The following is a 27,095-nucleotide window of genomic DNA, read 5'->3' as shown; positions in this document are numbered from 1 at the left end:
TTTGCCTCCTGAGTCTTGGGATTAAAGGAATGCGCCACCACCCTGGCAACCTTAAACTTCTGGCCCTCTGGTCTCGACTCTCAAGTACTAGGAATGACGATGATTTTTAATAACTGGCATGGCAAATCCAGTCTGAATCTGCCCATCTCTGTTCTTAGTTTCCCACATGACATAAAGAGCCGTGTAGCTAGACTGAAAGAAAGGTCAGGGACTGTGCACATGCCTCGGCTTACTCTTCTCTCAGAGTACAAAGACCTGAAGTTTGAAGCCAACCTGGGCTACAGGAAACCCTGGACCCCAAACAAACAAAAGCCCAACAAAGAAAAGTGTGGTTAGGAGTTTGACCAAAATTGCATTGAATCCCTAATCGATTTAAGAGGAAATATTGTCACAGTAATATTGAGTCTTCCAAACCAAAATGATAAAATAGCTCTGTATATTTACAGTTTTCAATAAAATTCAATCATTTTTACCATTATTTTTTTGACCACAAGACACACTTGATCATAAGATACACCTAGTTTTTATAACATTAAAACAAGAAAAACAGCAAAAACAGCAATTGGACTATAAAGCGTACCCTAACTTCTCCCCTACTTTTGGGAGAAAAGTGTGTCTTATGGTCCGAAAAATATGGTATTTGTGATTTATATAATAGTACCATTTATTCTTAGGAATTTAATATTGCTGGGAGAGGATATCATTTTTTATTTTAATTTTGTGTACTATGCTTGTATCTATCAACCTTGCTAAACTCTAAATTATAGTAAATAGAATATATTGAAAGTACTGATTCTTGATGGGCGGTTGGTGGCACATGCCTTTAATCCCAGCAAAGGCAGGTGGATCTTTGTGAGTAAGTGAGTCTACAAAGTTAGTCCAGGACAGGTAAGGCTACATAGAGAAACCCTGTCTCAAAAAGCCTAAAAGGAAAAAAAATTTTTTTATAAAAGAAGGTATTGTATCTTTGGCTGGGCATGTTAGTACACATCTTTAATCCCAGCTCTTGGAAGGCAGACAGGTCTCTTGAATTTAAACATCAGCCTGTTCTACATAGTGAGTTCTAGAAAAACCAGAGCTATATAGAGACCTGGCCTCAAAAATACAAAGCAAAACAAAAAACAAAAACAAAGGAAGGAAGGAAAGAAGGAAGGCTAGATATTGATTCTGATGGGTCTGTTAATTCTATTTTTTTTACATTAATTAATTTTTAAATATATTTATTCATTTACTTTACATCCTGATCACAGCCCCCTCCCCTCACTATCCCTCAGAAAAGGGAAGCCCTCCCCCACCACACACACACATCAAGTTGCATCAGGACTGAGTACATCCTCTTCCCCTGTAGCCTGGCCAAGCAGCCCCACCAGAGGGAAGTGATGGAAGCAAGCCACAGAGTCCATGTCAGAGGCAGCCCCACTCTCTTTACTAGAGGGCCCACATGCAGCCTGAGGGGCCCATCAGCTACATCTGTATAGCGGCCTAGGTCCAAGCTATGCATGGTCCTTGGTTCGTGCTTCAGTCTTTGCAAGCCCCAGGTCTAGTAATTCTTAATCCAATTTACCTACAAAGTCTTTTTGGGGGGGAGGGGCAGAAGGGGGTGTTGGGTTTTGGAGACAGGGTTTCTCTGTGTAGCCCTGACTGTTCTGGACTAACTTTGTAGACCAGGCTGGCCTCGACCTCACAGTCTGCCTCTGCCTCCCGAGTGCTGGGATTAAAGGGGGGGGGGGGGCGGCACCAGCACCCAGCTACCTATAAAGCCTTAAGTATCTGTAAAATGCTAATGTCTTCTAGCCCTCTACAATTTCTGTCATCCTATGGCATTGGCTAGAATCACTATCCACAATGTAAAGTAGTGGTTCCAGTGATCACCGGTATCTTGTCTTGCACTTGATCCGACAAAGTCAATTTCCAACATTACAGCATTAGGTTATTAATTTATCCATGTATTTATTTACTTTGGAGGCAGCAAACATCCGCTATCTTCTTCAACTCTTCTTCACCTTATTTTCTGGGGCAGGGTCTAGAACTGAGCCTGGAGCTCACCAACTGAGTCAGCTCCAAGGAGGTGCCTCTACCTCCCTGCTCTCCAAGGGCTGGATTATAGACATGCGCGCGCGTGCACACTGGGGCAAGGGGGTCCCCCAAAACTAACTAGCAAATACTTTATCTAAGGCAACTGTCTCCCCAGCCCCAGGCTTCCTCCATTCAGAAGCCTCAGAGAGGCTATAGGCATTTTCCCGTTGTCTAAGGTTGTCAAAATCACTTCAAAGAACTGGCTCTACAGGAGTAACTGCACATTTGTTCTAATCTTTAGTAGGGACCACTTCTAAGCACTTGGTTCTTACAGAGGACTTTCCTGGTTTACATTTTCTTTCCAATACATCAATATTCATAAGTGGCCTTGGTCTAAAATAGTTGGACACACACTGTATTCTTTGTCTAGTTTAGTGTCAGAGCTACCTCAGTCTCTAGAAACAAGTAGAAAGTCCTTTTGAAGGAGGTTTTAGATAAAAGTAGAACTGTTTCTGAATGTTATTAGAATTTACCTATGAAGGGTTAAGCATTCTTTCAATTTCTTTTATGGTAATAAGCCTTCTCTCTACTTGTATTTTGTTCCTTTGGGAAGGGAGGCAGGATCTTATGTGACCCAGAACTCAACAGACCTTTTAACTCTTTTCTTTAATTGTTGTTTTGTACTTCAGGACAGGGCTTCTCTGTGTAGCCCTGGCTGTCCTGCAACTCTGTAGATAAGGCTGTCAAGAGATCCACCTGGGGCTGGAGAGATAGCTCAGAGGTTAAAAGCACTGACTGCTCTTCCAAAGGTCCCGAGTTCAATTTCCCAGCAATCACATGGTGGCTTATAACCATCTATAATGAGATCTGCTGGCCTCTTCTGGCCTGCAGGTGTACATATAGGCAGAGCACTGTATACATAATAAACAAATCAGAGCGAAAGAGTCAGAGACAGAAAGACAAAAAGACAGACAGGGAGAGAGAGGGAGAGAGATCTTCTTTAGGTCTATGGATTATAGTATGCTAATCCTATACTATAGGGCTAAAATCCACTTATAAGTGAGTCTATACCATGTGTGGCTTTCTGGGTCTGGATTGCCTCACTTAGCATGATCTTTTCTAGTTCCATCCATTTGCCTGAAATTTTCATGATTTCCTTGTGTAAATTAGGCAGGGGCATCTCTGTGACAAGCTGGAGACCTACTATAGGGTAGGATCCTGGGCGGATATGGAGGTGACTCTAGATGAGACTCCTAATGGCAGGGGTCATGGAGAGCCCTCTAGAAGACACCCTCTAACTAGACAGGACTCCTAGTGGAGGAAGGGGAACACCAACCCACCCACAAAAATTTTGACCTCAAATTTACCCTGCCTAGAAGCTGTGCAGGGATAAAACAGAGCAAAGATTGAAGGAATGTCCAACAAATGGCCTGGCCCAACATGAGACTCCACCTCAAGGGAAAGAACCAATGATACTCTGCTATGCTCACAGACAGGAGCCTAGTATGGCTGTCCTCTGAGAGGTTCCAGCCAGCAGTGGATCAAAACAGATACCGAGACTCACAGCCAAACATTGGGCGAAGCATAGGGAGTCTTGTGGAAAAGTGGGGAGGACAGAAAGACTTGGAGGGGGCAAGAGCACCACAAGAAGACCGAGCCAACTAACCAGGACCCAGAGGGGATTTTGGAGATGGAAGCGCCAACCAAGGACCATGCAGGGACTGGACCTAGCCCCCCCACCCCCCACAGATATAGCAGATGGGCAGTTCAGGCTTCATGTGGGTCCCCTATTAAGGGGACCAGAGTTTGTCTCTGACATGAACTCTGTTGCCTGCTTTTTTGGTCACTCCCTCCTGGCAGGACTGCCTCACCAGGCCACAGGGGAAACGAATGCACTCAGGCTTGATGTAACTTCATGTGCTGGGTGGGTTGGCAGAGGGAGGCTCCCTTTTCTGAGGAGTAGGGGATAGAAGAAAGAGGGAGGGAAAATGGGACTGGGAGGAGAGGAGAGAGGGAACTGTGATTGGGATGTAAAGTGAATAAATCAATAAATTAATTAAAAATAATAAAAAAAAGAGAAAGAAAGAGATTCACCTGCCTCTGCCTCCCAAGTACTAGGATTAAAGGTGTGTCCCACCACCACCCAGCACTTCTGAATTTCGAACTTTTTTTAAAAATAATTTATTTTTACTTTATACGCATTGGTGTTTTGCCTGGATGTATGTCTGTGTGAGGGTGTCAGATCTTGGAGTTACAAACAGCTATAAGCTGCCATGTGGGTGCTGGGAACTGAACCAGGTCCTTTGGAAAAGCAGTCAGTGCTCTTAAACGCTGAGCGGTCTCTCCAGCCCTCAAACATCTTGTTCCCACAAATATGCTCAGAAGAAAGTGGATTTTCTAAGGCTGGCTGCCTAGGTAGAGACAATGCTTTCCTGCTAGCACACCCAAGTTGCTGACACTGCCCTCAGCACTGGCACTGTCCAGCTCCTTCCCTGGACACAATCTTGCTTTGCTTACATAGGCTACCTGGCTGGACAAGCTGCCTAACATTCCTCAGTTTCCTGAAGCTAAAGAGTGACATTTACAGTGTTCTTAGTCATTATCTCCTTCAGACATGAACTCTTCAAGAACTCCGAGAGATGTGAGCTAGAGACATCAACACAGTGTAGCCTGGCCACACTGACTCCGTGTGCTCCTCAGACATGCCAGAGAAGCTCCCTACTTTCTGTCTCAGGCCCCACTGAACCTATTTTTTGCCCCTCCTGTTCCATGCCCTAGTCACTTAAATCCTCCACTTACCTTCTTTTAGACCATTTACCAAAACCACTCATCTAATACTGAATTCCCCATGGTAGAAGAGTGGGTACTTTCAGCCCTGACTCTAGCCACACCCAACAAGGCTATGACAACCAGGATGTGCCAGGACTCCATTCCCCTGGACCACTATGAGGTAGGACATGCCACAGGGTTAAAGATCACTACATCATTAATCTCCTACCTCGTGGCTTTATGCCTACTGGGCTACTGGCTAGTATAGTGCAGGAAGTGTGGGAGTGAACGCTGACTTCACTTCTCCCAAGGCTCACCGAGCGGCACACCCAAAAGCTGTGAGCTAGTTAGATGACACCCGTTATCAAGTCGCACTCCCAAATGACACTTTTACTGTCCTCATGGCCTGTCAACACCTATTTAGATTTTCCACCTCTTTTGCTGCTGCCTTCTAGTTTCCCTATGGGCCTGGGACTATGCTTCCATGTCCTCTTCTGTCTTTGGGGTGCTTTTCCAGGACTGTGAACCTGACCCCAGTTGAAGTCAAGACCCAGGGACTAAGCCCTTACTCTGATCTCGAAAGGGTACGTACCTCATCAGGCATGGCTCTGTACTTACTGGTAGAAACTGTTTGCCAGGGAGAAGGCTGAGCAGAAAGCCCGAAGAGCTGTGGTGTGATGACACAGAGACCCCAGGCCCAATGCGATATGGGAGCTCTAGTGTTCTCTCCCTGCTCGCTGGCACCCTACAGTGCCAGTGTGGTAAGAATCACCCACTACAAGGCCCATTCTCTCTCAACCAGCTGCACTTGAGGGACACAGGCTGGACAGACCTCACTGTCTTACAGTCCCTGCCCTCGCTGAGCATCAGCGCCTCTCAGAAGACTGCTGCTGTCTTACCTTTCTCCTTGCCTACATAAGGAGACACATCCTATCATTTCCAGCCCCCACTGCCCTTTTCTCCTGCAAAGATAACCTAAATGTTCCATGAGAGAGTTTTCCCCCCTCACCCACTCCCATTGTCTAAGGGGTCAGATGTTGGCTGGTAACCAGGGAGAATCTTAATGGCTAAAGTAAATTAAACCTCAATTCCTAAAAGCCATACAGGAACTGCAAAGTGAGCTTCTCTATGCCCTAGGCAATGGGGACAGCAGTGAGCTTTCCAGGGAGCCACCGGGCTTGGAAGAGAACACAACCATGAGCGCCTGGAGCTGCAGGTGGGCCACAAGTAGACAGCAGATGGAAGCAGGCCTGAACATGCGCGACTACTACACTTCCTGAGCCAGCAGGTCACACTGATCTTAAGGCAGCCACCAACTTCTTACTTTCTGAAGCCACCTACTAACTCAAATCCTAGCATCACTGCCTGAGATAATGCAGCACAGTTCAAACCATCCCACCATACAGCTCCCCACCAAGCCTGCTGAGAGTCCACTGCAGGGCACTCATAAATGGCCTTGCTTATGTGTGAAGGCACATGTTCCTGGTGCATGTATGTGCTCTCTCTCCACGGGTGGGGCTGCAGCTGCTTCCTGCTCTAGACCAAGCTGAGACTAGGGATGATCCAGGGCTGGAGGGAACAAGGAGACCTGGGGCTACAGGGACAGACATGAAGAGCCACAGTCACGCCTGCACTGCGAGTCCACACAGAGAGCATCCCAAGGGCTGAAACTCAGTGGGGTATTGGGAACACAGGTGTGAGACCATGGCTGTCCTTAGAAAGCCCCCAGGGACTTTAATAAAATATGACTGTCTCCCTAAGCACACAGATTCTGGGGAAGACCTAGTAGGTCAGTTGTGAGATAAATAGGGAGCCAGGCTGCATGCAAATCTGAGCTCCTTACACACTCAGAGCCCTGCCCAAGCCCCCCTTATGCAAGCACCACCTAGCTCAGGCACATGGCCCAGGGTTCCTGCCTTACTCTATCCTATCAATCTGTTCAGCCCTCCTCTAGCCAAGCCCCAGGATGGTCCCTGCCTCTAAGAAGAAAAAATTTATTGTACCAACCAAAGACAATAGGCAGCCAAGAGCCAGAACACAGGACAAAAGGGGGTCCTGAGAACAATGTGACCACACCTTCACAGGCAGACACCCAAGCCATGTCTTTAAGAAGAAACAAGAGTGAAGCTGGATAAATAACTCAGTGCTTAGCAGTACTTGATGCTCTTCCCAAGGACACAGTCTGGTTGCCAGAACCCACATCAGGTGGCTCACAGTAACCTGTACTTCTGGTACTCACAGAAACCAATGCCTTCTGGTTTCCACAGGCACCCCTACACTTGTGGTATACACAAGCAAATAAAAACATGTAACACATCTTTGTAGGAGGAGAAGTCTCTCAGACAGGATAAGACAATACAAAGATTAGGAATGTGAGGAGGCAGGCTGACTACACCCCACAGTCCAAGTGCTGACCACCAGCCTGGACCCCTGCAACAGTCTCCTACTGAGCCAGCAGCATGCAGAGCCAGCAGGAACAAAATAATCAAAACTCAGAGCTCTGAACAGGGAATGAAATGCATGTTCAGCTCAGACCCTTGTCAAACCCAAACGACATAGATTGTCAGGGACAAACTGCTGAACCCAAATGAGCAGTGAAGTTTCCATTCCGTAAGTGACATTGGGGTCCTGGGTGTGTGTATCTGGGACTCTGCAAGCTGGTGGGCTTAATTTAATGTGAAATGAGTAGAACACCATAGACCAAGGAGGCAGACCTGTAGCCAGCACACTGTGTGAAGAGAGTGCAGCCCTTACCCCTAGCTCCACAAAAAAGTAGCAGATGCAGGGGCGGCTCAGCTGCCCTCAGGAGATAGATAGGGCAGTGAGGCCATTACAGGGCTCTTCTATACCTTCAGGGCCTGGCATCAGCAGCTCCCGCCATACCACGCACCCAATAAATAAAGGCTTATTTAAAGCTCAAATGAGTGAGAAAGGAGAATGGAACCAAGTTCAGAGAGGCAGCAGCTTCCGCCTCCTCTGTAGAGCCATTCACAGGGAGCCCAGTGGGTAGATGAATATTCATGTGCACAGCCGGCAGTCACAGTCATACCGGGGTCATCAAGAAGCCAGAGCACACCTGCTACCGCCAGGCGGAAGTTAGGCTCAGTCCTGGCCTTGGCTCTGGTAGGTGGATAGACAGTAAGGGGAGCAAGCCAGCCAAGCCTTCTGAATTACCAGGCTGTGAGGCCTCTTCAGACCAGGTGGCAGCTTTGTGTGTCTAGAACAGAGGAGGAAGTGCCCCGCTGACCTGGCAGGCTCCAACTTCCCTCCTCTGGGCTCTTAGCATTTCCTCCCAAGGCCACTTGGCTCAGCAGTCCCCAGTGCTGCTTGGAAAGAACTGGTAATAACGGGATCCACTACAAATGGTGGCTTTCAGAAAAGCATTCCTTTCATGCGGAGAGCAGCTCTGTGCTGTGGGAAGAGGCTTTAATAATTATGAGTATCCTGGGACTGAGGAGAGGCTCTTACACTGGGATTTTAGCAGAGGCTAAGCAGTAAACCTGCATCACATGCCTGCTCTGGAGCCAGCTCAAAGTTATGAGAGAAGCAAAGCACCTGGGTCAGGAGGCTGGGGCAAGGCCTTGAGAACACAATGACCTCAGCATCACTTTTCAGTAACACCTGCATAGGACATACAACTGCTGAAGACCCAGTACCACACAGCGCCGGTGAATACCACGTGAATGAGTACCATGGTTTCCAATAGTACCTGATCATATACACGGCACAGCACAGGCTGGAAAGTGTATGTGTGCCACCACAAAATCTGAGCTGGTCCTTCCCTAACTAGCTCTGTGACCCTGGGGAGAACAACCACCTTTCTGGGCTTTGGTGGTCTATGTATTCCTCCAGTCACCAGTAAAAATACCAAAAGAAGAGTGTCAAACTCGAGAGAACCAAGAGCGGGCAAGCACACAGAGAAAAGTCACAGGGGTCAGACAGCCGTCCCTGAGCAACACCCAGCTCAGAATAGTTTTAATCCTCACCACCATTTACACATTATAGATTTTGATCCCTTAACTTTTAGTTCAATCTTCTCTCTTGAAATCTGTATTCACAATGGCCAGAAACTAAGTAATTGGTCCAACAGGGCATGTGTGCAAGATGTGCTACATGCACAGGAGATATTTCTGGCCAATAAAGGATTAAACAGCTGCCACACTGTAGACGAACTCCTAACAAATGAAGGCTAGAGATGTGACTTTGTTTACATGCTCTGTCCACAACAAACAAGCTTTCAGGAAAGAAGGCAGAGTAGCAGGTTGGTGGCTAGGAGCTAAGAGAGGTTCTTCTGTAGCAGTGGAAATAAATGTTCTGCCTGTGCTAACAGTTACACGGCTCTGTGAATGTGCCATTCCTACTGTTTTATTTATTATTCCAGTTTAAAACTGTCAAAATGGTGGATTTCGTGCCCATCTGAAGAGCAGGCACAGGGCACACCCCAACAAAGTAGTACCTGTCCCCAAGCAGGCTGTGTCCTGCCTCAGACTTCCTGGCACAGCCCCTGTAAGGGACCCTGATTACACCACCCACCTGGAGTTCTCTAGCTGGACTAGTCATCTGACGGAAGAATAGTCATTTGACAAAGGGACTGTGTTTCAGACATGGGGCGGAGAGATCAAGACCACTACTGGAAAGGCAACTGTCCCTGAGGCACCACAGTACTTCCACATCTGCATCACACAGCCTATATTTTGCTTTCTGGTCTCCAAAGAATAAGAACTCAGGTACCTAATCCCAGCACTTGGGAGGTAGAGGCAGGTGGATCGCTGTGAGTTCTAGGCCAGTCTGGTCTACAAAGTGAGCCCAGGACAACCAAGGCTACACACACACATACACACACACACACAGAGAGAGAGAGAGAGAGAGAGAGAGCGAGCGCACTCAGGCACCACCACTACTTGCCCCAGGAAGCAGGCAGGCTCCACACAGTCGCTGTGGTAAGAGTATGCCAAAGAGCATCTAAGGCTGGCACAGCTTCTAGACCAAACGCAACACTTACAAAATGGAAGCAGTCCCTGAACAGCTTGACAGTCAGTCACTCCTTTCCTCCCGCCCTCCTGCCTGCTGCCCACATGGTAACGCATAGGTCCTTGTGTGTGCATTCCTTCTCCCCGTGGTTCCTATGCCTTCTGACACACTCTGCTCTACAGGACAGCAAGCTTCTTGGTGCCCACGCACCTCACACAGCACCACTACCAGCTGTCCCCACCTGCCCAGGACAGGTCTGCCCATGGCAGGACAGAGCGTGGTACTTGGTATACTCTAACAAACCTCCAGAGAACTGGGCTGAGAACAGAAGAAGGCCCAGTTCAGGGAAACAGGACCAAGGGACATGGGTACATATATCACAAACATGTCCAACAGGACTCAGAGCACCAGGTCAGCAGCACAGAGCCTATAAGGCCAAGTTCCTTACCAGCAATTAAAAACTTCATGTGGCTGGGTGTGGTGGCACATACCTGTAATCCCAGCACTCGGGAAGCAGAGGCAGGAGGATCTTGTAAGTTCAAGGCCAGCCTGGTTACACAGAGAAACTTTGACTCAAAACAAAACAAAAGAAAGAAAAGGAAGGAAGGAAAGAACAAACGAACCAACAAATGAATGAACGAACAAATGAACAAACTTCATGTGCCAGGAATATCACCCAGAGTAAATCAATTCCGCTGTGCATGTTTCAAATCTGACTAAAAATCTCTGGCACTTACCAATAAGCAAAACTCAAAAATAAAACTAATTAAATAGACTTACTTTAAATATAACAGGAATAGCAACAACTCTGTCTTCTCTTCATCGTGGTGGTAAGCATGTCTCATTTCCAGCTTACTTTAGGTTTCTCTCTGTGTATGTGTTATGACTACTTGAGCTTGAGCTGGGTACAATTCTAAGAACTGAAGTGTGACATATAGCAAGGACAAGTCATTTCTGATGAATGGATGAGGCAGTAAGAAGTCGGCTTTCCTTCTCTCCCAAAGCAGAAACTACAGAAAGAGCACTGCACATCTGCCCCCCAAGAAGGTCTGCCCAGAGTCAGTGCTGAGGATCAGAGCAGCCAGACCTCTCACAAGGAAGCCAACCAGGAGGGAGACAGAGAGACAGAGACAGAGACAGAGAGACACAGAGAGAGAGACAGACAGACAGACACACACGCGCGCGCGCGCACACACACACATATACACAGAGACAGACAGACAGCATCTCCCATTCAAACAGGCAAGCTTAGGAAACCAATAGCAACTATTTACCAAATGATGGCCAGTGGTCGGAAATGTTCACAGGAGCCGCTGGTCCACCCCAGGGGTTGGTCTGGTTGGCAGAGGCCCCTGTACCCCAGGGCTCACTTTTCTGGGTAGCAGGGCCTGAGCTGGGGAGGGCATCCATTAAATCCAACAGGGTAGTCTGCTGTGAGTGGGAACCTGGCTGTTAAGACAAACAGAAGGAATAGTTTCACGTGGTTAAAGTCTTAATATATATCCACACACTAAGCCTAAATATTATTTCTTATCACAGCACAGGCCTGCTGGGTGAAGTCCTGAATAGCTTGAACGTTGAGATGCTCCAACTCCAAAGCCCCACTAACACTCCTGCTTCCCAGAGCAGCCAGGGATCCAATATCCCAAGGCACAAGTATAGTTTGTCACAAGGTTTCACAGTTCTCAGGGCTCCCACACTCTCTTAGGATAATGCTACCATTGGCCCAGACTGTGACCACTCATCAGCATCCCTCTTTATCTGCCTTTGTTTCCTGGCTACCAGCACCCAGTACCTAGCCTAGCGGAGGTAGAGGTAGAGCCTGTCTGTCTCTCTTTCTGGCTTCCTACCCTTCCTGCTCCCATGACCACAACATCTGTCATCAGGGCCCTGTGGCATCATAGCAGGCAATGCCACTAGCATCCCTGGGCTGATAAGTTTGTCAGAAATAGAAGATAGCAAAGTAAGGGGTGGATGGGTGGGTGGGTGAGTGTGCGTGCGTGCATGTTAGGGGACAGAGTTGGGGGATGAAGGCCAATACAACCAATGACTTCCCTGGACCAAATAAATAAATAAATAAATAAATAAATAAATAAATAAATAAATAAAATCCCCAAGTGTCACTGTGAGGCAGACACTGCTGCTTGCTGCTACTATCCTCCTTTTGCAGGTAGCATTAAGTGCATTCTCCTGGTTGCTATGCGGTTTATTTGGGCTTTGTTGTTTTTTGTTTTGTTTTTGTTTGTTTGTTTGGTTGGTTGGTTTTTCAAGACAGGGTTTCTCTGTGTAGCCTTGGCTGTCCTGGACTTGCTTTATAGACCAGGCTGGCCTTGAACTCACAGTGATCTGCCTGACTCCGGAGTGCTGGGATTGAAGGCGTGTGCCACCACACCCAGCTTTTGTTGTTGTTTTAAGACAGGTTTCTCTGTGTTATCTTGGCTTTCCTAGACTCACTTTATATATCAGACTGGACTCACAACAATCAGCCAGTCTCTGCCTCCTTGAGTGCTAGGATTAAAGGTGTGCACCACCATGCCCAGGTTGCTATGTTTTTTATTGTATTCTCACTAGTGTTCACCACAGCATGAGTTCAGTGTCAGGTTTGGCATCCTGCCCTCACTATAGGTCACAGAGGTACTTGCTATAGCCACCCTAAAAGAGCTTCACACATATACCTTGCAGCAAGCTTTCGCTTCTTTCTTCTTTGGAACTTTTACTGTGTCTCTCCGGCTTTCTTCCAGGGCCATCTGTAATCTGAGGTCATCACCTCGCCTGAGGCGTTCTTCCTGGAGTAGGACAATGGAGCTTAAGGCTGAGGGTAATGTTGACAGCCACACAGCAGGGCCGGAGGCCACACTGGCCAGCAACAGGAAAGGCCCTGCATCATGTGGCATTTCAAGGGAGAATATAGTTCAGCTGGAAACAATGACTTTCCATTCCCAGAGGGATCACAGAGGTTCCCCCTTCAGAGGCTGTTTGAGGTCATACCAGCAATACTCAGGCACCAACAAATTGGGGAAACAAAATCCTTAATCTAAAATATTTTCTCAGGGCTGGAGAGATGGCTTAGCAGTTAAGAGCAAATAACCCAGGATCAGTACACAGCACCCACATAGCGGCTCACAACCACCTGTAACTCCAGTCCCAGGGGATACAACAAGCACACATATGGTGTGTGTACACACACACACACCATTCACCCATATAGAGTTAAGAATTACCTCCTTATAGAGGACAAATCTGACAACCAGGAAAGAATTAGAAAAGCTGAAAATTACACATCATCCAACCCCCACAGTGGACACTCCTGGAACAACTTTACAGGTGTATGTTCTAGTAGAAATAATTCACCTTATTTAAGGGTAAGTCACTTGCAAAAAGACAGACCTCACCTAATGTCTATGTGATTAAAACACACTCTGGGGTTTTAGCTAAAAGGGCTGAAGCTATCCACCCATCCCAGAAACCTCCTGGGCACCTTGATCCCGTGGAGCTTCCACATGGGCAGATTTAATGGCTGCAGGTTCTCTACAGGGGGCAGAGGCCATGATCAAAGCTGCCCATTGTTGCTGTTACAGACATACCAACTATGCCGGCCAAACCTCTCTGTGTTCACATTTAACACCCAACATTCTTCTCTCCATACGAGGGGTGTACCTTGCTGCCTCTGGCTGTCTGCACGCTTTCTGATGACTGAAAGCAAAGGGACACTGTCTAAAGGTGTTTGAATCACCCCTTTCACTCCTCCATTTTAAAGTAATGCATGCTTATTAAAAACAAGGTATAGAGGGAAACAAAAGCACACACAGGCTCACTATTAGAGCACTTCCTTACAGAGGGGTCTGGGTTCCATCTTACATAACACATTTTTTAAAAATCTATGCTGCTTCCACCATGCCCGCATGCACACTGTCTCCTGGAGCTTCCCTTCTAGCCTTCTCCCAACGTCTGCCACAGGGTATACTGCCTTAGCAGGGACCAGGCCCACCTCACCTGCCCACCACCCTCAACCCAGACCTGTCCTGCTCACTGCCCTATATGCTGGCACCTCAAGGAAGGTGCAGGCACATAGCTCCCTCAGGAGTCCCTGGATGGTAAGTCTGCACAGGAACGTCATTCAGGGTTAGCTGCTTCTCTAGAAACTGACCTCCCTGAAAATCTTTCCTAGATATAGCTCTCTCTGCCTGGGCTTGGGCTGAGAATACACTGCAGTGACAAGACTCATCGAGTAAGTGTCTTAAAGACAGGGCTGTGTGTGTCATTGTTTCTGGGAGCCATAACCCTCCCCCAGGAACACCAGGGTTAAAGACTCCATGGGCTCGACCACACAAGCACTGACCTGTTCCGCCACCTCTCTGCTCATGGCCAGTGCCAGCTGCAGCTGCAGCTCCTCTTCTCCGCTCGTCTGCGGCCGGGCCTGCTCCAGCTCGGAGGACACTCGTGGGGAAGTAGCTGTGGAGTAAAAGGGTGGAGGGACGGCACAAATCACCACATGCAAAAACAGGGCTGTCCCTCTCACTCTTCGCACAAGACAGTGCTACATTTTCATCTAACACCCACCCCACATGGACCAACGGAAGGATACAAGAAAGCTACACGTATTTCAGAATTAAAATCATGGGATAATCAAACATAGCTGCACACCTACAGAAGACACATGAAAGCCTGGCTGGAGGGCAGGCCCCAGGAGGATAAAATCTCAAGTCTTCACAGCAGATCTCTTTTCCAGACAAATGGACATCAAACAGAGACCTGAGACAAGTGTTCTTGAGGAACCTTCAGTAATGTACAGGGGCTCAGGGAAGCATGCTTAGAAAAAGGAAGCCCACACACTTCTATGTGCTTGTACACTGCACAAGGTGTGATTTGCTAGTTAACACTGACAAGAGGCTCCTGTTAGTACTATTTTTACTAAAGGTGTGAAATGCAGAGTCCTAGCTGAGGTACCGAACTGCAAACCAAGAATCTCCACTCACACTAACCCAGGGACTTTCAGATCAGGAGCTAAAATGCAGCAGGATCATGTGCCTGAGCATGAGAGCACATGCAGAGTGCACCCGCCTCTGCACACTCAGCTTCACTAAGCTGCAGTGAAAGCTCACCCACCGAGGGAGCCGTGCTGTCTGACGGCTCTTGGCTCAGGTCTCCTCTGGACTCCTGTGTAGCTCAACACATCCTCCTACTCCTGCTCACCAACTGGAGAACTTAGCCTCCTGCACTGGAACCCAGAGTAGCCTGCCCTCACCCCAGGCCAATCAATAAACATTTATCCGGTGAATGGATGCTTTTATGGATGGATGGGGGTGGGAGAGACACACACAAAAAAAGGATAAGTCAATTTCATAGCTTGGGCTAATTGTTTTAAGTTTAATCTGTATTAGTAACTTCCCTCTTTCATGCATTAGAGCAAAGGTACCACAACCATAGTCTAAACCTGGTTCCTAGGAGCTGCCTCCTTAGCAGAAGGTAAGAGGTCAGGACTAACTTCTAACAAAGGTTGTCTCTAGATAGACAGCCAGGCCCAGGCTGTAGCAGACAATAAGATTTAACTTGGACTTATTTGTGGCAGTGATGGTGGTGGTAGTTTAAGAAACAATTGCCTGGGGCTGGAGAGATGGCACAGAGGTTAAGAGCACTGACTGCTCTTCCAAAGGTCATGAGTTCAATTCCCAGCAACCACATGTTGGCTCACAACCATCTATAATGAGTTCTGTATACATAATAAATAAATACATCTTTAAAAAAAGAAAAAAGAAAAGAAACAAGTGCCTGACATCTCCTGACCTGAGGAGGCAAAACAAAAACTGCACGCCTTTAATCCCAGCACTCAGGAGGCAGAGGCAGGCGGATCTTTGTGAGTTTGAGGCCAGCCCGGTCTACGAAGTTAGTCCAGGACAGCCAAGGCTACACAGAGAAACCCTGTCTTGGAAAATAAATAAATAAAGCCAGGCCTAACGCCATCCTGAACCCTTACCCAATTCTACTTTTAACAGGACTTTCAATCAGAACTCAGGTTTCTACTTTCTCAGGCTCAAGAAGAAGAGACGTCATCAACCAGACTGGAGGGAACAAAGGCATGGAGACATAGATAGCTCTGTGAGGCCAACCTGGGGGATTCCTGCCCAGTGAGTGGTTTCTTTGTACAAATCCCTAAAACTACAGCCTACCATGAAGAGTGGGGAATGAATGGTTCTCAAATCCCCTGCTGAGATCAGATACAGCACTGACATCCTGTTTACAACCTAATGGGAACCAGGAAGGAATAAATACAAAGGTCATATTTGTATGGAGTACTCAGAAAATGAGTTTTATCCTCCAGGGAAGGCTACTCATTGGCCATCAAGTCACAGGAGATACATGGGCTCAAGAAGAGATGATTGAGGCTCTAAGCAGACGTGCTGCACTAAGAGGCCTCCTAGGTTTTAGGGGCTTCTGGACACCTGTGAGTCCAGATGGGCTTCAAATGTAGATGGAACATACTACTGTTACAGCCACCAAGGCGGTTAAGAGTGATACAAAGCAAGCACTGCGAATAAGCCTTACACATCAATATAAAACTTCAAGAAAAATGGTACTGAAGGACATTCCCCTACACACTGTGGTTTTATAAACGGATGCACAGCTTTCAGTCCCACAGGTAGAAGAATCCACAGCCACCAACCTCACAATCAGCTGAGTATACACAGAGCGCTTTGGCTTACTTAGACGATTCCAGCGGAGACACTCTGGCCTCAGTGATGGCATCTTACTCCACAAAGAGACTTTTGTGCCCAGGCACATGACAGGGAACACAGATGTTCCTGTGAGCCAGGCCTGAATGGATCCTTCTGGCCTACTCTGAGTATCCAAAGGCTTACAATGTACAGAGACCCAAGGAAAAGCAAATATTCACCCCCAAAGTCTGTCCCCGAAGATAAGAACTTGGGCTCATGGGATAAGAGTGTTTGCTAAGCAAACACAAGGACCTAAGTTCAATCCTCCCCACCCATGTAAAAAGATAGGTGTCGCTGTGCCCTCAGGAAAACCCAACCCTGAGGTGGGGAGGGAAAGGACACAGGAGGATCACTAGGGACTGCTGGCTGCAGGCAATGAGACACCTGTCTTAAGAGAACAAAGTGGAGAGGGACAGAGCAGGACACTCAAAGGTCCCTTTCTGGTCCCTGAACAACAAAAGTTGGTCCCACAGGAAACCATGGAATTCTTCCTAACTTGGGCAGACCAGGGCTTCCCAATTTGATTGTGTTCCACCTACCCTTGATAAAGCCAGGTGTGAGGACACATACCTGTAATCTGAGCCCTAAAAAAGTAGAGACACAAGAGGATCAGAAATCCAAGGTCAGCAATGGGTACGTCTTAAGTTAGAGGACCGTCTGGGCTACCGGAGACCTGCCTAAATAAAAACAAAAGCAGGCAGACAGAGCTCTGCATAGCGGCACATGCCTGTATCTCAGCACCTGGGCGGCAGGGAGAACAGCTCAAGGACAGCCTTGAATGCTGAATGTGTATGCGTTACAGGTCAGTATGGCCTACCTTGTCTCAAAACAACAACTGAACAGATGAGCAAACGCTCTTACACAGGCATACGCTCATGGAGTTTGTCCATAGCTCACTATCATCTGTGTAATGCTCGATGTTGGGATGAATTTAGGCCTGCTGTTCAGATGGGTCGGTCTGGCTGCCCTTAGGAGATATGGGCCCTGACCTTCAGGTTTCCTGTGAAAGGCCTCCTTGCTGCCGACCATAATGACCTTTCACTGCCTGGAAGCTCCTCAGGTATAGGCCAGACGGACCTGATCACTGAAAATTGATGAATTAGCTGGTGACTAAGATAAGAATCTGTTTTATTTATTTATTTTTTAGACGGGCCTCTAAGTAGTCTTGGCTGGCCTAGAACTCACAGAGATCCACCTGCACCTGCTTCTGCCTTGGGAGAGCTGGGATTAAAGGCATAAACCACCACCTCAGCTTAAAATAGGAATCCGTAGGCAGACAAAGTCAGTCTTGTGTCCACAGCTTTTACATCAGCGAACTCCAGCTTTATATTGAAAACATTTTGAAGGAAAAGTTGTGCAGACTTTCTTCCTTGTCGTTGCTCCCTGATAAATACATTAAAGCCATGGTTCCCTGGGATTCTCACAGCCACAGGCATCACAAACAATGCAGGGCTATCTTAGAGTAGCAGGGCTGTTAGCAATGGAGCAAATCTTCCAAGTCGATGGTGGTTCTGGATCCAATCCTAAGGATAACCAGGCACAACTATGGTGTATGCAGCTATTAGCAATGTTTACAGGCTTGAGTGGGGACCCAGAGAAATACTTCTGTTAGGACAGCATGAGACGGAGGTTGTCATAAAGCTGCGTGTACAGGATGATTTGAGGAGACTAAAAAGTTCAGGAAAAAGTTCAGGAAACGCACACAACAAAGCCAACAGCAGGACTGCAGGACATTGCGACTTCATTCTCCCTCACTATCAGAAAAGGGCACTTGCCACTTATATAATGGAAACTGAGCAGACTGACTTACCTGGGCCCACATCACACCCACAAGTTACTATGGGAGAGGTGAGACCATAGGAGGGAGCTGACCTAAACAGTAAAGAAGGAGAGTAATCATCTGCTGCCTCTAACTCTCCAAAGGGCCTTACCACAGGCCATGAGCTAAAGGGAGAAGTGAGGTGATAATGCTGGTGAGTGACGCCTGACAGGGAATCCAACCCAGAGCTGCTCTTTGCAGCCTGGCCACACCTCACACACCACTGTGACAGGTCTTTTGATTTGAGGTGTGGCTAGTGTGGCCCAGGCTCTGGGACATTTGGGGCCATTTAAAAGTTCCTGGACAGGGGCTCAGCTTGGTAGAGTGCTACCTGGCATGAAGGAAACCCTCAGTTTGATTCCTAGCACCACATAAACTGGGTGTGGGTGGTACATGCCTGTAACCCCAGCACTTGAGAAGTAGAGGCAGGAGGATCAGAGTCATCCTTGGCCATATACTGAGTTTGAGACCAGCCTGAGATACATGAGGCTGTGTTATAAAAGGGTAGGGGTTTGGAGCTAAACAAGTATCACAGCAATTAAAAACATAGGCTGCTCTTCCAGGACCCAGGCTTAATTCTCAGCACCCACATGATGACTACAACCATCTGCAACTCCAATTTTAGGGGACCTGATGCCTCTTCTGACCTCTGCTGACAACCAGGCATGAATGTGGTTTGCATCAATACACTTAGGTATACACATATATACATAAAATATTTAAGCTGGTGTGTTGGTGCACGCTTTTAATCCCAGCACTCAGGAGGCAGAGGCAGGGGCCAGCCTGGTCTACAAAGCAAGTCCAGGATAGCCAAGGCTACACAGAGAGACCGTCTCAAAAAAACCAAAAAAGAAAGAAAGAACATAAAATATTTAAAGTACACAGGCAACTCTAATTAACTCCATTCACGGTGTTATGCACCAACCTCACCGTACTCCCACTCCCCGCAAAAATAGTAGGTTGAGTTGGGAAGAAGAGGGGACTTGGTAAAAGGGAATAAGGGAGGAACTTTAAAAGCCAGGCATGGTGGTGCACACCTTCAATCCCAGCACTTGAGAGGCAGAGGCAGGCAGATTGCTGTGAGTTCAAGACCAGACTGGTCTACAAAGTGAGTCCAGGACAGCCAAGGCTACACAGAGAAATGATGGGGTGGGGGGTGGGGGGGGAGGCACTAAACAGACTTCAGAAGTGAGTGTGAACAGTTCAAGCTGGCTAATAGTTAGGAGCTTAGCCCCACATGCCCCTGTCACTGCTTTTTACTGGATAGACCAGGTTCTAGGGATCACAAGCCCTTCAGAAGAAAAGGCTGCCCAGAGTCCAAGATTACTGAAATAGAAGAACACCGTGGACTTCCAGTTGAGGCCCACAAGAAGTACACGAGAGCACTGGAATTTAAGTTATAAACAGACACAGTGGCCTAGTCTGTTTATGAATAATCCCTACACAACAAAGATTTTTAAGTACTTTGGAAATTTTTGGATGAACTTTGAAAAGTAGATAAAATATTTATAACTTATTACTGAAACAAAAAGTTGGTGACACAGGAAGGAGAGAAAAGTCAAAAACTAACACATTAATTGCACTGTTTCCCAGTGCAACCTTTGTGAGTTCGGGTTTTGTCTGAGACAGGGTTTTATGCAGTTCGGGCTGACCTCTAACTCACTACGTGGCCAAGGACGGCCTTGAACCCTCAATCTTCATGCCCTTTATAATCTCAATTAAAACCAAAAAGACAAATAAGGTCTACTTACATTCATGAACTATCTGACTGAGTGTATTTTGTATTTGCCCTGGCTCCTTAGCCACACTGACTACACAAACACAAACAGAGGGGAGAGGGGAGAAGGGCTAGGCCACCAGAGAGTGAAGAGACAGTCTGCAAAACTGCAGGGTTGGCAGAGCTGCATGGTGACGGCCATGGGCAGCTACAGGATGTTGTTCCTGTGGTGCAGAGTCTGGGCCAGCAGCTCCCTAGTTCTGCCCTCCTTCCTGCACAGACACAGTAAGCACCTGACCTTCTTGAACCTCCTTTGGATCCTGAACCCTTTTTCAGAAGCAAAGAGAAACTCCCCAATTTGGTGTCAGTGATGGAGATGCTCAAAACCAAATTTAGGTCCATCTCTAGCAACTGTATATGTCTCACTCTTGGTTTCCTTTTGTCCCACTTTCTTCTGGTATCTAGTTAATCCTGTGGCACTGCGTGTGTTTTGTAAGCCATCTCAAATCCTCTGTGAAGCAAGCCTGGCAAAGGCATGAAATGGTCATAATCTCCAGTAATCGGCTGGTAAGCCTGCCAGGGTACAGGAGAGCAGTAGGAGTCTCTGCACAGAGGGCTGACGCTCAAGGATCCCTGTCACTTCCTTGGGAAGTCCCCAGAAACACACCACAGTTAGACAGGAGAGACTGCCAGGTCATTTTGAGAAGACGAGGTGAGGGTCAGCACCCACCTAGGACAAACCAACAGCACTTTGGTTCCTAGACTACAAAGCACTCTGAGGCACAGGGTAAACAGAAAGCAGCAGGCTCTTTCTGCTTTCCTCTCCTCCTTCCCTTCCTTTTGAAGAACAGGAACTCTAACAGTTACACTCGCCGCAAAGCACTAGACATCAAGGAGCTGCTTCCTGGCTTTTATCAGGGTACAATAGCAGCTCTAGCCCCAGAGGCAGATTCAGGAGATCAGCAAAGTAACCCGAGACAACGGTGGGCTGGGCACCAAAGCGGACAGGAGAGACAGGAGGAGGGAGGAATGCTGTCAAGTCAGACTACAACAATATCCTTTCCCCTGGCTTTGTCTTTGCATCAAGACGCAATCTCCCATGCCCCCTGCCACCTTTGATGCAGATCCTCAAACTCTCCCTGACAACTTGCTGAATCTCTTCACAGCTGCAGCTTTGCTAGTCCCAACAGTATACAGTGACCAGTGCCTCAGGCAGGCCAACAGGTGGGTTGCTCACATCTGCACTCCACCCCAAGCTGGCTGTCATCTCTGTGACCTGAAACAGACTCCAGCCCTCTGAGCACGAGAGACTCTTCTGGGCTGCACAGCTTCTGTTGACACAGCAATCTCCCTTTTTTGTTTGTTTGTTTGTTTTGTTTTGTTTTGTTTTTGTCTTCAAGACAAGGTCTCTCTGTGTAGCCTTGGCTGTCCTGGACTCGCTTTGTAGACCAGGCTAGCCTTGAACTCACAGCGATCCACCTGCCTCTGCCTCCCGAGTGCTGGGATTAAATGTGAGCCACCATGCCCGGCAAACACAGCAATCACAAGCGCCAACTGCATACCCGGATAGGTGGCCAGCAGAGAGAGGCAGGGAGCAGCCTTTGTGAAGGATAGCCTTTGAGAATGTGAGCATCAGGAGAGGCTAGAGGTGTACAGCAGAAGCGCTGGAGCTGAACAAATAACTGCCTCTCCACTCAGAACTCAACTCACATTTGTAGTCCCCAAACTGCTGTACCCATAAACCTCCTGGGCCTTAGAGCTGCCCTTACTCATCTCCTCTCCACCTCAGTGTGAGCCAGGCCTCCAGGAAGCCTTCTTGGATCTTCTCTAGAACAAACCCAAGGACTGGTTGCTTCCCACCTATCAAGCTACAAGTCCCATCACCTCCAGCCAGTGAGGCCTCCTGCTCCAGCTCTGCTTACCCAACCCTTCTCAAGTAAGTGCCTTTGAGGTTTAAGGACCCATATACCCTGATAAAACTGAAAAGTCTTTTTTTCATGCAGATGCCAGTCCACTGAGCCAAGTAAGTTTGTGACCTATGACAGGGCCAGCACAGTGACAGTATTTAGAAATTCCTATCAGGACCTGGGAAAGCCCTGTCCTACAATCCTTCCAACGCGTTTTCCCCATGTAGACTCCACCAGGCCCTCTCAAGGATGTCAAAGGCTCAGGGATAACTCTGCAAGGAATCAATACTTAAATGATTTAAAGCCCATGACCAGAGCTTCTAAGAATGAAGAATGGGGGGAGGGGAATGAAGAATGGTGCCGTGCGTGGTGGCGCACGCCTGTAGTCCCAGCACTCGGGAGGCAGAGGCAGGTGGATCTCTGTGAGTTCCAGGCCAGCCTGGTCTACAAAAAGTTCCAGGACCACCAGGGCTGTTACACAGAGAAGAATGAAGAATGGGTGGATACGGAGAGGTTGAGGGCAAAGATGTCAAACAGAAGGTACCACTGGATACAAGTCATGAATGAGATAAAGAACAGAATTTGAGAGATTTTCCAAGGTTACTTCTATAGATTAGGCAGTGAGGAGAAAGGGGGAGAAAAATTCACTTGTGAAAGAAAGCTAGCCTCAAGCAGTATCATGTCACCACCAATCAGGATGATAGTGGAAGTCCCAAGATGTCCTCCCCCTGTGGCTGCTGTTATGCTAGGTCTTCCCCTGCTCCTGGGGGCCTCGACGTACCCTTCTCAAACAACTCACCTGAGTCACAGACTGGGGCAGAGGAGAAGGAGAGGAAGCTCCATGGAATGCTGTGAGAACAGATCCTAAGTATTGATGGTAAAGAAATGGGTATGCAACTTCCATGTCACTGGGAAACCCTTCCAAACCAGTTCTGCCCTTGACATCAGTTACTGTGCAAAGCTGGTCTTCCTTACCTTTTCAAACAGTAGAAGAAGCCAAAATCCCATACAAACTCTTAGAGGACAGAACAAAGGAAAATGTCCTGTAACTAAATAGAGTGATCACACAAATACCCACGTCAAACAAGCTGTAGTATTAATGAGGCATAAATGAGCAGGACTCTCTCCAGGGCCGAATAGAGGCTGGCCACCTTATCAGGGAAATTACACAAAGGCTTGCTATTGGTACCCTGTAGGCAAAAGTAAAAGAGGGCTTTCTTCTCAAATGGAGAACCCATTTATGACCAAAGGGTACATTTTCTTGTGAGTAACAGTGATAATCTGTTTCCAGTTTAACCTGTAACAGTGTAGCTCTGACCAGGATGCATTATTAATTAGGCAAAAGAGAAGCCCCATTTTTTTAGTTACCCATTGAATTCAGCCTCTTCCAAAACAGTGACCTAGAATTGACAGTACAGCTAACTCTCTGTTTTATGTAGCAATGGGGATTTCAGCAATGATAACAGTCCACTGGGAAGCAAAATAATCCCACTGGAAGCTCCACGGTTTTCTACTCCTATACTGGGAATGATGGCTTCCAGTGCCCATCACTGAAAGTTCTACTACTACTAGCTCAGCTTTCAGAAACTGAAAGCACACATTTCCATCTCAAAAGCCAATCACTTGGTCCACTACCACTGGTGGCCTGGCAGGCAGCAGAGTACCCTCTAGTCTGTAGAACAAGGAATACAACCCTCTAAGCAGGTGGTGTATTGACTGTGGGCAGGAGAGCACAGGGCTACAAGCTCGCAGAGAGAAGCAGAAAGGAGTCCAAGCACTGGAAGCTAGACAGGAGGTTCCAGCAGGAGACAGGGAGAGAGTTGGCTGTACTGGCATGACAAGCCCCACCCTCAGCAAGCTGCATGGCATTTCTATGAAGAAAAGCAAACCGCTGTCCCACCTCGGGCTGCGCGGTCACAAGTGAGGCAGGGCTGGGCCCAGTCACCATTTGGGCGGGAGGCTAGGCCCGGGTGCGGCAGGCAGGGGTAGCGCTGGCTCAGTGGCTGCAGCTCCTCACTCTGACCCAGTGTGGCCCCTGTGCGGTGCTGGGGACACAGCGAGGCCTCTGGTGCTGTTGGGCAGGGACACACACACACATACACAAAAAGAGACACACCATTAGAGGATGCGCAGCAGTGTGTAGGGGACATAGGCCAAGGCCACCCAGGGTCCTGCCTCATCCCTGAAGTCAGACCCTTGTGCTTGAAAATCATGAAGAGCCAGCCCTCTTGCCACCTTCTGACCCTGGGTGGCAGCTCAAGATCAATGTCTAAGAGGCAGGAACATTCAGAGCTGGAGTATCAGAACCTTAGAAGTCAAACAAGGTGCATGACTAAAGATCTTAGGCATGGTGTACGAGGGATCTAATAAAGCAAACAGGCTCCCACTCCCATCTCACCCCCATACCTTGATGTTCTGCCCTGTTCATCAGCTGTGGTACCTCTGCATCCTCCACAGGAAGGGTGTTTTTTTTGTTTGTTTGTTTTTTGCTTGCGTGCTTGTTTGTTTTTCGAGACAGTGTTTGTCTGTGTCGCTTTGGCTGTCCTGGACTCACTTTGTAAACCAGGCTGGGCTCGAACTTGCAGAGATCCACCTGCCTCTGCCTCCCGAGTGCTGGGATTAAAGGTGTGAGCCACCCTGCGCAGCTACACAGAACGGTTCTTGAGGAAAATAAAACAATTCTCCTCTTATAGGCCAATCTTTCATATGTGAGAGAGAAGTGGGGGGAGTGTGTGTGTGTGTGTGTGTGTGTGCGTGTGTGTGTGTGTGTGTGTGTGTGTGTGTACGTGTGTATTTGTTGTGGGATACATCTTAATCCTTAATGCAGGGAGATTTCAAGAGACTTAAGGTTGCCCTTGAGTACAAGTGATCTCACAAAAGTCATCATCATTACCTTAACAAAAGCAATTCAAACTCAAAAAAGAAAATTACAATAACCAGAAATAGGACAAGAAAACACTAACCTGCTCCAACCCTAATAATAACTTTTCTAAATTCCTAGAGGCAGGAAGCCTGACTTTGATGTGCAAATCTCTCAAATACATTTCTCAAAATGCTAATGGTGGTACAAAGAAAGTCAGACTGAAACCTACTACACAAAAGTGGGAAAAGCTGTTAAGTAGCAAAACCAGTAAGAATGGAAAGTGTTCTGCCATGCTAGTCATGCAGATAGCACATGCCTGTCACCCAGCACTCTAGAGGTTACATGGGGAAGATAGCAAGTCTGCAGCCAGCCTGGCTACACAGGAGAGCCACTCTTAAGAAAACAAAAAGGCTTCTGTTTTGCTGACATAATGTCCTAATTCTAAAAGGTATGGGTTTGGAAACTTGTTTCTGCTACCAGAGCTAAAGCTTATGCATCCAAGGGCCACCAGAGCTACCTTGTTCTCTGAGTTACAAGTCCTTAGTAGCTGGCCATCTCTAAGAAGTAGAAGATATACAGTGCCTTGGATCACGTCTGGCAGTGCCCAGAAAGCCAGCTGAATCAAAAAGCCAGCTTCTACAAGGCCCAAACACCACTTCCTCTCCCTGAAACTTCTTCTTAATGTAAGACAAAGACCAACATCATGCAACACACAATCAAAACATAGATCAGCCCTGCACAGCACAGACACAGTCATGCAACCAAACTGGAGACTCTTGCACATGTGAAGAGGTTCTGCTGATGCTAACAGATAGTGTTCCTTTCTAGGTGAAAGAGAGACATCCAGCCTTGACTCTCTGGTTAATGAACTACAACAGGAAGCAGCAACGAGCCATTCTGCAACGCAGTCAGTAGAAAGACACTGAATGCAAGATTCAGAAATAGGTGACCAAACGTACGCTTCGTTTCCTCCTGGCTACCAGGTATTTGAGTCCCTGTAGGTTTGGGTAGCAGGACAATCCCTTTAGGGACAGACACTCCTGGTGAGACTGGCCTTGGAGCCGACTTTCTCCTGAGAGCATAAGCAGCACAGGCACAGCCTTGCCTAAACCTTCAGAAGAGCCCTTAGCACAGCCAGGGGACCCAAAGACCATTTATGACCAACTCAATCCAGATCAAGGACGCTGTCGCCTGGGTTGCCAGAAGCTGAGAACTGAGGATAGAATCAAGCCTTCCTCAGCTCCATCACCTGCCAATCGGGGCTTGAGTAAAGGTGAGGTACTCTGGTTACTCACAGCCATGGTAGGAGGCCGGTGAGCCCCCAGCCTTGCCATACTCCTGCTCCGAGTAGCTAGTAGAAAGGTTGGGCTGGCTGGAGCCACGGCCAAAGGTGATCTGGTTGCTGCCCACACCAGTGGCCACCTGAGCCATGCGCTCTTTGGTTTTGAGAGCCTGGACCCTCTCAGCCTTCAGCCGTTCTTCATCCTTAAGGAGCGCAACCAGCTGCTTTGACTTCTCTCTCACATTGATACCCTGGTCTTTGCCATCGCGGTCAATGTACTGGAAGTCCTTCAGAGTCTGTATGGCAAAGATGTTCTCACGGCACTGCTGGGCCACCCGCTCAGAACCTGTCTTGATAAGGTAGTCCAGCAGTGTCAGCGCCTTGTACACGTGCCTCCAGTTCTTGCCATGATCATTCAGCCGCTTCCAAACCATGCTCATGATCTCCGAGAAGGCCACCACATTGTAGGTCAGGTCAGCAATCTCAGTCATCAGGGAGCTGGACGGGCCCCACGGGTCATTGGAGGTGGCTTCCCGGACTTTGATTTCAGCCTCTGAGTAATTGTTCACAATGTTTTTCATCTGCCGTCTGATAGATGAAGTTGTCATTTTTATCTTCTTTGTTACAAATGCGAAGCCCTTCAAGAGAAACTTTCCAATGCCCTAAACCCGCACTCTAGGAAGTTTCGGTAAAGCAGGCAGAACAAAAAGGCCCTCAACAGTCATTTCCTCCTCCAAAGCCTCAGGTCCCAGAAGCTGGAAGCCATGCCCTAGAGAGAAAAAGAAAGCACACTGCTTTGATACAAAGCACTGGTGAAGAATTGGGGGGAGGGGGGGACGGGACACTTGTGCAGGGCTGGAGAGATGGCTCAGAGGTTAAGAGCACTGGCAGGTCTTCCAAAGGTCCTGAGTTCAATTCCCAGAAACCACATGGTGGCTCGCAACCATCTATAATGAGATCTGGTGCCCTCTTCTGGCCTGCAGGTGTACATGCAGACAGTGCACTATATACATAAAGACCTGTGCACCTGGGCAGGGG

At 47.8% G+C, this 27,095-nt stretch overlaps 1 protein-coding gene and 1 long non-coding RNA gene across 22 annotated transcripts in view; both read right to left on the bottom strand.

Moving 5' to 3' along the window:
• Positions 1-27,095, bottom strand: part of EPN2 (epsin 2) — a 65,597-nt gene that overhangs the window by 7,855 nt on the left and 30,647 nt on the right. For 15 of the 21 annotated variants that reach the window (XM_084760890.1, XM_084760881.1, XM_084760885.1 and 12 more), the window contains 6 exons: positions 26,071-26,826; positions 23,813-23,983; positions 14,096-14,208; positions 13,414-13,449; positions 12,432-12,542; positions 11,031-11,205 (listed from right to left, as the gene is read on the bottom strand). In XM_084760890.1, the coding sequence (XP_084617016.1) occupies positions 11,031-11,205; positions 12,432-12,542; positions 13,414-13,449; positions 14,096-14,208; positions 23,813-23,983; positions 26,071-26,665 (1,201 nt within the window). In that variant the 5' untranslated portion in view covers positions 26,666-26,826. The remainder of the gene's footprint in view (positions 1-11,030; positions 11,206-12,431; positions 12,543-13,413; positions 13,450-14,095; positions 14,209-23,812; positions 23,984-26,070; positions 26,827-27,095) is intronic. The other 6 variants (XM_084760887.1, XM_084760886.1, XM_084760889.1 and 3 more) reach the window with 3 other exon arrangements.
• Positions 17,596-23,804, bottom strand: LOC311585562. Its single transcript, XR_014775252.1, has 2 exons — positions 22,888-23,804; positions 17,596-22,776 (listed from the first exon to the last, which is right to left on the bottom strand). It is a non-coding gene; the product is annotated as an uncharacterized lncRNA (long non-coding RNA).

This window comes from Acomys minous, assembly GCF_964271855.1.
Source record: "Acomys minous genome assembly, chromosome: 16".
NCBI classification, from domain to species: domain Eukaryota; kingdom Metazoa; phylum Chordata; class Mammalia; order Rodentia; family Muridae; genus Acomys; species Acomys minous.
The sequence above is the reverse complement of the archived record's forward strand: the minus strand, read 5'-3'. Positions and strand labels throughout refer to the sequence as shown.